General features: G+C 56.3%; 1 protein-coding gene across 9 annotated transcripts in view; it reads left to right on the forward strand.

Moving 5' to 3' along the window:
• The window catches only part of VILL (villin like), a 26,082-nt gene extending 16,221 nt beyond the window's left edge, over positions 1-9,861 (forward strand). For 7 of the 9 annotated variants that reach the window (XM_025271962.3, XM_006077024.4, XM_044933867.2 and 4 more), the window contains 9 exons: positions 1,336-1,473; positions 1,579-1,737; positions 2,273-2,452; positions 2,991-3,136; positions 4,028-4,172; positions 8,244-8,429; positions 8,597-8,668; positions 9,075-9,350; positions 9,594-9,861. In XM_025271962.3, coding sequence (XP_025127747.2) covers positions 1,336-1,473; positions 1,579-1,737; positions 2,273-2,452; positions 2,991-3,136; positions 4,028-4,172; positions 8,244-8,429; positions 8,597-8,668; positions 9,075-9,350; positions 9,594-9,707 — 1,416 coding nt within the window. In that variant the 3' untranslated portion in view covers positions 9,708-9,861. The remainder of the gene's footprint in view (positions 1-1,335; positions 1,474-1,578; positions 1,738-2,272; positions 2,453-2,990; positions 3,137-4,027; positions 4,173-8,243; positions 8,430-8,596; positions 8,669-9,074; positions 9,351-9,593) is intronic. The other 2 variants (XM_025271968.3, XM_025271970.3) reach the window with 2 other exon arrangements.
• Positions 9,862-9,990: the final 129 nt, after the last annotated feature.

Consider the following 9,990-nt stretch of genomic DNA (forward strand, 5'->3'; position numbering starts at 1 on the left):
TTTTTTAAAGTCTTTAAAATGGGGCTAAATCTGTGGTCCCACCTGGCCCCCAGGCTGGTGTGCGGGTGCTGTGGGATGATGGGAACAGGACAGCTGGGCCTGTTTGAGGGGTGCTAGTTCTCAAGGTCGGCCAAGGTCAGAGAAAATACGGTTTCTCCAAGGTTCCCTCCAACTTTTGCCCTGATATGGACAGACAGTGGCAATGAGTGGGGAGGAGGCTGAGAATAGGAGGACGGGGAGCAGGGAGAGAGGATGAGAGGTTGGAGGACAGGGAGAGACTGAGGGAGGGGGGAGAAGACAGAGGGAGAAGACAGAAGCTAGAGGGAGGAGGGGGTAGGGCAGGGTGGGAGGGCTGAAGGCCCAGGAGAGGAGAAAGGGAGTCAGGGAGAGGTGGGGTACCCAGGCAGAGACCGGCGGAAAATGGAGATAAGGGCAAGGAAGGCAGGAAGGAGGGGTCTGTAGCCCAGACCCCAAGTACTAAGGCAGGGAGGGGACCCACCCACCCCAGCAGTCGGGGGACAGGCAGCCAAGGGGAGGACCCAAGCCAGGAGGCCTGGCTGCCAGGTGAGTGCGGCTCCTGGAGGCATGGGACAGGAGTCAGCCTCTTCTGCAAGAAGCAGGATGCTGGGTGCTCTGGTCTTTTCCAGAGACTGCTGTCAGGCCTCAGGATGCCCTGATATTGTTTCTTACTACATCAAAGTGAGCACTGTTACCCCCACTTTACAGGTGGGAAAAGATTTACACTTTACAGATTCACAGGTGAATCTCAGCGTGGACTCAATGCCAATGTGGGTAACCAGGATTTGACCGGGGTCTCCCTGGTTTGGCTCCCCACAGGAAAAACAAATCATGCTAAGTGTGACAGACTGTTTCCTTTTCAGTCTTTGAACAGGCTTTGCTTTTCTAAATGACACTTGAGAAAAGGAAAATTTTCCAAGAACCCCTGGGCCTTGCTTCCGCCCAGCTTCTGCTCCCCTGGCCTGAGCAGCGATCAGCAGGGCAGAACCTGTCTGGCCCTCGCCCGGCTGTGGCTGGTGGGCTCAGGCTGGGGTGGCCTGAAGCAGCCGGGGCAGCCTCTGGAGTCCTCCCTACTTGTTTGTTGCAGGCACTCCACACCAACTCAGAGTCCTGGCTGCAAGCAGCCTGGCGCAGATGTAGGCCCCAGGGGTCTGTGGGGGGAGCACAGAGCCTGGGGTGGGTGCGCACCTCGGGGGCAGCCCCTTGCCTGCACAGGTGCGGCCGGCCTCTGGCTGCGGAGAGCTTCCTGGCTGGACAGGTGGGTGGGCTGGTTTAGGTGGAGGCACTACCCGTGCCTGTCGGTCCCCTGTTCCCCAGATATGGTGCATCCAGGATTCACGCAGGCAGCCTGTGGACCCCAAGCGTCACGGACAGTTGTGCGCTGACAGGTGCTACCTTGTCCTGTACACCTACCGGAGGATGGGCCTCGTCCAGCATGTCCTGTACCTGTGGCAGGTGCGCCGGCCTGAGTCGGGTGGCGGGCACCCTCAAGCCCTGAAGCTGAGGAGCCGAGGACGGGGCCTGTGACCTGCGCCGGGCCCTCACCGCTCCCGCCCACAGGGCCTCCAGGCCACGGCACATGAGATCAGCGCCCTGAGGGGCAACGCCGAGGAGCTGGACCTGTGGTACCGTGGAGCCCTGGTGCAGGAGCACGTGACCATGGGCAGCGAGCCCCCCCACTTCCTTGCCATCTTCCAGGGCCAGCTCGTGATCTTCCAGGTAGGGCTCACCTCGCTGCCGCCGCCATGGCCTCCCCACTCCTGTGTGTGCCCGGGGCCTTTCCATGCCTGGGCTGAGCACCTTCTCTGCAGGCCAGGGGCCAGCCTACCGCCCCTCAGCTTCCTGGTGTTTGTCTGAGGCCCAGGCGCTCCGAGGGTGACCCCTGCCTGCCCCAGTTTCTTCCCCTGTCCCCAGAGCCAGCCACAGAACAGGGGCGAAATGAGGAAGCTGAACAGAAGGGGAGCCAGGGCCTTGTCTGGGGTCACACACAGACCCAGCTGCTCCCCACTCTCCACCTTTAAGGCCTGGGGGACCCTTGCTCTGACCCCTCCGAGATGGGGTGAGGGATCCATTTAGAAAGGGCCTAGTGCCCTATTCCAGATTGAGGGGCTTTTCCCACTACACACTCACAGAGGACAGAAAATAAAGGTAGCTTTAAGAGGGGGACCCTGGGTGCCGAGGCGGTGCAGCCCCCACTGGGAGAGGGGGCAGCCCAGGACCGCTTACCTCAGCCTGAGGCCCAGTCCTCTCATAGGGGCAGCCCAGGCACAGCAGGAAGGGGCAGCCGGCACCCGCCGTGAGGCTCTTCCACATCCACGGCACCGACAGGTACAACACCCGGACCGTGGAGGTGCCAGCCTGCGCCTCAGCCCTCAACTCCAGCGACGTCTTCCTGCTGGTGACAGCCAACCTCTGCTACCTCTGGTTTGGAAAGGTAGCCCACGCCCGGGGCAGGGGCACCAGGCCAGGGAAGTCCACTCCTCAGCAGAGGCTGACTGCAAGCCCAGCCTCAGACAGGCCAGAAGGGAGGCGGCAGAGAGCCGCCTGTGCTTTCTGGAACCTGGGGGAAGTTATAATGTGACAGGTGGACAGGGGCATCCACAGGTCAGAGCCAGGCCAGGCCCTGGCCACCTCCCCTCCTTCCGGCCTCGTTCAGGGACCGCATCCCTCCGCAAGTGTCTTGGGGATCTTCAGCTGATCTTCAGCGCAAAACCTGACTGATCTGCAAGTCTAGAGGTCTCCATCCTGTGCTCCGACCTGGAGAGGGTCCCTGTGACCTTGATCGCCTGAGGAGACAGAAGCCAGGGGCGGGCGGGGGCGGGGCAGGGAGGAAGGCAGACGCTTGTTCACGCTGGGCGAGGAGCCCAGGCCCCACGTGACTCCCGCTCCCAGGCCCCCATTAGCGGGGGCTGAGGGGCTGGAGGTGAGGCCCTCTCCCGCTGCAGGGCCTGACCCAGCTTCCTGCCTTGCAGGGCTGCAGCGGTGACCAGCGTGAGATGGCGCGGACGGTGGTCACCATCATCTCCAGGGAGGATATGGAGATAGTGCTGGAGGGTCAGGAGCCTCCCAACTTCTGGGAGGCTTTGGGGGGCCGGGCGCCCTACCCCAGCAACAAGAGGTGACAAGGCTGGGAGGAGGGGAGGAAACTGAGGCCCAAGAGGGTGGGTGATTAGTTGCGAATCACACAGGGAACTAGACAGAGCCCAGGAGCCCACCCCTCCCTTCCCCCCATCACTGACTTGTAGCGGGAAGATGCTGGGGAGAGCGATGCAGTGGCGCCCTCTGCTGGAGAAATGTACTCCCTGCACGGTCCCGTCCTGGACCATCCCGTCCGCAGAGGGCCCGAGGGCAAAAGCGCTGTCCCCCAACCCCGCACTTCCCACAGGTGGTGTCCCCAGGGTAATGGGACATGTGGGGAAACAGCGTGTGTGCAGTGTGCCAGAATAGTGTGCGTGTCGTGTGTAAATGGATAAGGAAAGGCAGAGAGGTCTCTCGGGGCTCTGGAAGCAGAGTGCCGGTCTCTCTGTGTCTGCGGGACCTGGCTATTCCCCCCACTGTCTCCTGAGCGCCTACATTCTGTGGTCCCTTCTCTCAGTCTGGCTTCCCTCCTCCTACTCCTCCCACCTCAGCCTGAGGCGCAGCTCCTGGGCTCCCAGCCCGGGGTGGGGCCAGCGGCTTCTCCCTCCGGGGGCAGCAGGACTCCCCCTGGGCCCGGTGCTCCTTCCCCAGGAAGTTCACAGGGCAGCCTGTGCTTCGGCTGCCTGTGGGTAGACAGATCACCTAGCTTTCTCCACTGACACACGGAGGCCTGGAGAAGGGCAGGCGTTTTGGGAGTGGACCCTGGGACGGGGGAGCTCAGAGGAGGGCCAGCGCGTCCTGCCCTAGGGGGCGTTGTGTCCCAGCCCCGGAGGGGTGGTGGAGGGGTGCTGTGCAGAGGGCTGGCTTGGCCCAGGCTGCCAGAAGCCCAGGGCTCTCTGCGCCCCTCACAGCCTTGTGCCATGCTGGCCAGGCCCCCCGAGGATGTGTGCGACTTTCAGCCACGACTGTTTGAGTGCTCCTGCCAGGCGGGCCCCCTGGTCCTCACAGAAGTAGTGTTCTTCAGCCAAGAGGACCTGGACAAGTATGACGTCATGCTGCTGGACGCCTGGCAGGAGGTACGGTCACCTGGTGCCCGGGTGGGGTGTGAATGGGATGGGCCTGCGCCTGTCTAACTGGGGAGAGTGTGTGTGGCTTCGTGTTTCTAGCCACGTGACTGCATATAAGGCTGCGGGTGAGTGACTGCCTGTGACCCTGAAACCCTGAGACCCTGAGGACTGTGATCCTGTGGCTGTGGATGAGACGCCAGGGACGATTCTGTCCGAGGAGCCCGTGGGAGGCTGTGGCTGTGTGTCTAGGACTCACATGCGCTGGAGTTGGGTGCAGTGTACCTGTGTGCCTTCTGACCGCGGAAGTCCATACAACCAAGTGCCTGTGGCTGACATGTCAGTGCTGAGTGGATATCCGTAAAATGACTGCATGTGTGTATACATATGTGTGTGTAGTAGCCATAAAGTGATTGTGTGTGTGTATATGTGTGTATGTGTATGTAGTGGCCATAAAGGGATTTACGTATGTGTGTTTACATATGTGTGTATGGTGTCCATAAAGTGACTGTGTGTATACATATGTGTGTGTAGTGGCCATAAAGTGATTGTGTATATGTATATGTGTGTGGTGTCCATAAAGTGATTGTGTGTATGTATATGTGTGTAGTGGCCATAAAGTGATTGTCTATGTGTATATGTATATGTGTGTGGTGTCCATAAAGTGATTATGTGTGTGTGTATATGTGTGTAGTGGCCATAAAGTGATTGTCTATGTGTATATGTATATGTGTGTGGTGTCCATAAAATGATTGTGTGTGTGTATGTGTGTGTAGTGGCCATAAAGTGATTGTCTATGTGTATATCTGTATGTGTGTGGTGTCCATAAAGTGATTATGTGTGTGTGTATGTGTGTGTAGTGGCCATAAAGTGATTGTCTATGTGTATATGAAGCGATGGCAAGAATACATAGAAGAACTGTACAAAAAGAGCTTCATGACCCAGATAATCACGATGGTGTGATGACTCACCTAGAGCCAGACATCCTGGAATGTGAAGTCAAGTGGGCTTTAGAAAGCATCACTACAAACAAAGCTAGTGGAGGTGATGGAATTCCAGTTGAGCTCTTTCAAATCCTGAAAGATGACGCTGTGAAAGTGCTGCACTCAATATGCCAGCACATTTGGAAAACTCAGTAGTGGCCACGGGACTGGAAAAGGTCAGTTTTCATTCCAATCCCAAAGAAAGGCAATGCCAAAGAATGCTCAAACTACCGCAGAATTGCACTCATCTCACACACTAGTAAAGTAATGCTCAAAATTCTCCAAGCCAGGCTTCAGCAATATGTGAACCGTGAACTTCCAGATGTTCAAGCTAGTTTTAGAAAAGGCAGAGGAACCAGAGATCAAATTGCCAACATCCGCTGGATCATGGAAAAAGCAAGAGAGTTCCAGAAAAACATCTATTTCTGCTTTATTGACTATGCCAAAGCCTTTGACTGTGTGGATCACAATAAACTGTGGGAAATTCTGAAAGAGAGGGGAATACCAGACCACCTGACCTGCCTCCTGAGAAACCTATATGCAGGTCAGGAAGCAACAGTTAGAACTGGACATGGAACAACAGACTGGTTCCAAATAGGAAAAGGAATACATCAAGGCTGTATATTGTCACCCTGCTTATTTAGCTTACATGCAGAGTACATCATAAGAAACGCTGGGCTGGAAGAAGCACAAGCTGGAATCAAGATTGCCGGGAGAAATATCAATGCTGCTGCTGCTAAGTCGCTTCAGTCATGTCCGACTCTGTGTGACCCCATAGATGGCAGCCCACCAGGCTCCCCCGTCCCTGGGATTCTCCAGGCAAGAACACTGGAGTGGGTTGCCATTTCCTTCTCCAATGCATGAAAGTGAAAAGTGAAAGTGAAGTCGCTCAGTCGTGTCCGACTCTAGGGAAATATCAATAACCTCAGATATGCAGATGACACCACCCTTATGGCTAAAGTGAAGAGGAACTAAAAGCCTCTTGATGAAAGTGAAAGAGGAGAGTGAAAAAGTTGGCTTAAAACTCAACATTCAGAAAACTAAGATTATGGCATCTGGTCCCATCACTTCATGGGAAATAGATGGGGAAACAGTGTCAGACTTTATTTTGGGGGGCTCCAAAATCACTGAAGATGTTGATTACAGCCATGAAATTAAAAGACGCTTACTCCTTGGAAGGAAAGTTATGACCAACCTAGATAGCATATTGAAAAGCAGAGATATTACTTTGCCAACAAAGGTCCATCTAGTCAAGGCTATGATTTTTCCAGTAATCATGTATGGATGTGAGAGTTGGACTGTGAAGAAGGCTGAGCGCCGAAGAATTGATGCTTTTGAACTGTGGTGTTGGAGAAGACTCTTGAGAGTCCCTTGGACTGCAAGGAGATCCAACCAGTCCATCCTAAAGGAGATCAGTCCTAGGTGTTCATTGGAAGGACTGATGCTGAAGCTGAAACTCCAATACTTTGGCCACTCATTGGAAAAGACTCTGATGCTGGGAGGGATTGGGGGCAGGAGGAGAAGGGGATGCCAGAGGATGAGATGGCTGGATGGCATCACGGACTCGATGGACGTGAGTTTGAATGAACTCCAGGAGTTGGTGATGGGCAGGGAGGCCTGGTGTGCTGTGATTCATGGGGTCACAAAGAGTTGGACACGACTGAGGAACTGAACTGAACTGATGTGTATATGTGTGTGGTGTCCATAAAGTGATTGTGTGTGTGTGTATGTGTGTGTAGTGGCCATAAAGTGATTGCTTGTGTGTATATATATGTGTGTAGTGTCTTCGTGTACCTCCATTTGATCTCCAGTTATTTCCTCTCTGATCTTCATTATTTCCTTGCTGGTGCTGACTTTCGATTTTGTTCTTTTTACCTGATTTTGTTCTCTTTACCTAATATGTGTAGGTAATAAGTTAGGTTGTTTATTCGAGATTTTTCTAGTTTTCTTGAGGCCGGCCTGTATCACCATGAATTTCCCTCCAAGGACTGCTTTGGCTGCACCCCATAGATTTTTGTATGGCTGTGTTTTCACTGTCATCTGTCGGTGTGCGTGCATCTGCCTGTGTTCATGCAGCTGTGTGTGATGGCTATGTGGTCAAGGAACTGGCTGTAAGTGGCCAGACCAGCCAGGAGCAATGATGCTGTGCAAGAGACTGTGAAACTGGCTGACGGTGTGGGTGCCTGAGCGAAGGTGTTCATGAGACTGTGCGATCACGTTTCAGTGTGGCCGGATGCAGTGGTGTTTCAGGCTAATGTTTTCCAGGCCGTGAGATCCAGTGCGACTGTGGATCAGCTGTGTCTGTGTGTGGTGCAGCTGTGTCTGTATGTGGGTGATTGTGTGTGGCCGTGATTTTCCTTCTGGCTGAGTGGTGATGGACAGTTGTGTCTGTGTAGCTGTGGCCGTGTGTGTGTGTGTCTGGGACGCCGTGTGAGTGTGGCAAGGAGGCCTTTGGGCTCCCATCCCACTCAGAGCACAAGCAAAGCCCTGTGCCCAGCAGCCCTGGTTCTGCCTCTCTCTCACTCTGCTCTGGCCCCCACGCCCTCCTGGCTGCTCCTTGAGCACGCCGGCACGCTCAGGGCCTTTGCGCTGCGTGTCTCCTCTGCACAGAGCATCCCCCAGCCCCACTCCCTCAGATCTTGACTCAAATGTCATCTTTTCAGTAAGGCTTTCCCTGACTCAAATGACGGTATCTACCACTTCACCACCACGACCACCACTCTTCTTTCCCTGCCTTGTTGTTCTCCATCTGATATTCTGCATAATTTACTTATTTTTGTGCTTCCCCCAGCAAAACGAAAGCTCTGCAAGAGCAGGGATTTTGTCTATGTCTTTTCCATGGTTGAGTCCCTCATCCCAAGACAGTGCCTGGCACACCATTGGTACTCAGTAAATAAATGTGTGGATTGACTACACACATGCATGTCTGCGTACCTCCTGGCATATTTCCAGGAAACATGTGTGGGTGTGTGGCCGGCCTGCTGGGTGGGTCTGGTTGGCTGGGATGTGTGTGGGGTGCTCTGAGACCACCTGATGGACAGGGCTAGGAGGGAAGAGGTCAGCTCCACCCACCCAAGGGCAGGCCCCCTCTGTGGCCCAGATCTTCCTGTGGTTGGGGGCAGCTGCCAGCGAGTGGAAGCAGGAGGCTGTGGCCTGGGGCCAGGAGTACCTGAAGACCCACCCGGCAGGGAGGAGCCTGGCCACACCCATTGTGCTGGTCAAGCAGGGCCACGAGCCTCCCACCTTCATTGGATGGTTCTGCACCTGGGACCCCTACAAATGGAGTGTGAGTGACACCTGGACTCCCCCATCCCCACCCTAATCCACGAGGAGGGGTCCACCCTGGTATACTGAGGGGGAGCCATCACCCTGCCCAGGGACCTCCAGTCTGTGGAGGGAACCTGATCCCTTTGTTGCCCCTCCATCAAGCTCCCATCCTGATTCTTGCCCTAGAACACCCAGTCCTACGAGGAGGTGGTGGAGGGTGACCCGGGAGCAGTTTCTACCATCTCTGAGATAACAGCCGTGAGTATTAGGGGCCCCCTTCCCTGGTGGCTCAGATAGTGAACAATCTGCCTGCAATGCAGGAGACTTGGGTTCAGTCCCTGGGTTGGGAAGATGCCCTGGAGGAGGGCATGGCAACCCACTCCAGTAATCTTGCCTGGAGAATCCCCATGGACAGAGGAGCCTGGTGAGCTACAGTCCATGGGGTCACAAAAGAGTTGGACCCAACTGAGCAACTAACGCGCACACACACACACACTCATGGGTCTGGGCTGGCATGGCCCAGAGGCCAGAATGAGCAGGGAAGGAGCCAGGCGCCAGAAGGGGCAGGAGTGGAGTTGGGGGCAAGAGGACTAGGGGGCTCAGTGCGGCCTCCTGAGGGAGCCCATCCCCCAGCTTCCTGAGCCTGAGGCCCCTCTCCTGGCAGGAGATCATCAACTTCCGGCTGTCCAGATGGCCAGGCAATGACAGGGCAGGCCCGTTGGCCCTGCGGGCCCTCAAGAGCTCCGAGGACAGCTCAGAGAGTGAGCTGGAGCTGGGCCCCCGCGCAGGCACCAGCAGCCGGAGCACCGTCAGCAGCGCCAGCAGCAGCAGCTACCAGAGCAGCCCCCAATCCCTGGGCGGTGGGGGCCTGCCCCGGGAACAGCTGAGGCACCAGGCTGCCGAGGACCTGCCGGAGGGCGTGGACCCGGCCCACAAGGAGGTGGGTGCTCAGAACACCTGCCGCTCCCAGTCCCCACATTCGTGCAGGGAAAGCTGAGCTGCAGGCACCCAAGGTGTGACCCACAAGTGGTGGGCCATGGGTGGCTGCCCTGGGAGATGAGTGTTCCAGATGGGGTGATGGGCAGAGAGACATGGGAGAGGATGGCACCTCTGGGTGGGTGGGACAGGGTTGTGGGACACCCTGCCTCTGCACCCACTCTCTCCTGCCCCCACCCTGCCCCAGGCCTATCTCTCAGACTCTGATTTCCAAGATATCTTTGGGAAGTCCAAGGAGGAGTTCTACAGCATGGCCAAGTGGAGGCAGCAGCAGGAGAAGAAGCAGCTCGGCTTCTTCTGAACCCAGGCCCTGCCCTGCCAGTGCCACCCAGATGGCCCAGGCGTGGGCACCCGCCTGCGGGCACCTCCGTACAAATACCAGAGCCTGAGGAGGCCCTCCTGGCACTCCCTCCTTGGAGACTCCTGGTCCCTAAAATAAAAGCCAGTGGCTCTGACAAGGTGTGGTGAGTCAGCTTTCAGGGTTGGGTCACTCAGGTCCACCTCTTAGGGGAGTGGGCCTCTGGGACTGGGGGGGCAGGGGGGACTGTGACATTCCAAAGCCTGAGCCCTCCATGCCCTCCACC

The sequence above is a fragment of the Bubalus bubalis genome, chromosome 21, assembly GCF_019923935.1.
Source record: "Bubalus bubalis isolate 160015118507 breed Murrah chromosome 21, NDDB_SH_1, whole genome shotgun sequence".
NCBI lineage: Eukaryota > Metazoa > Chordata > Mammalia > Artiodactyla > Bovidae > Bubalus > Bubalus bubalis.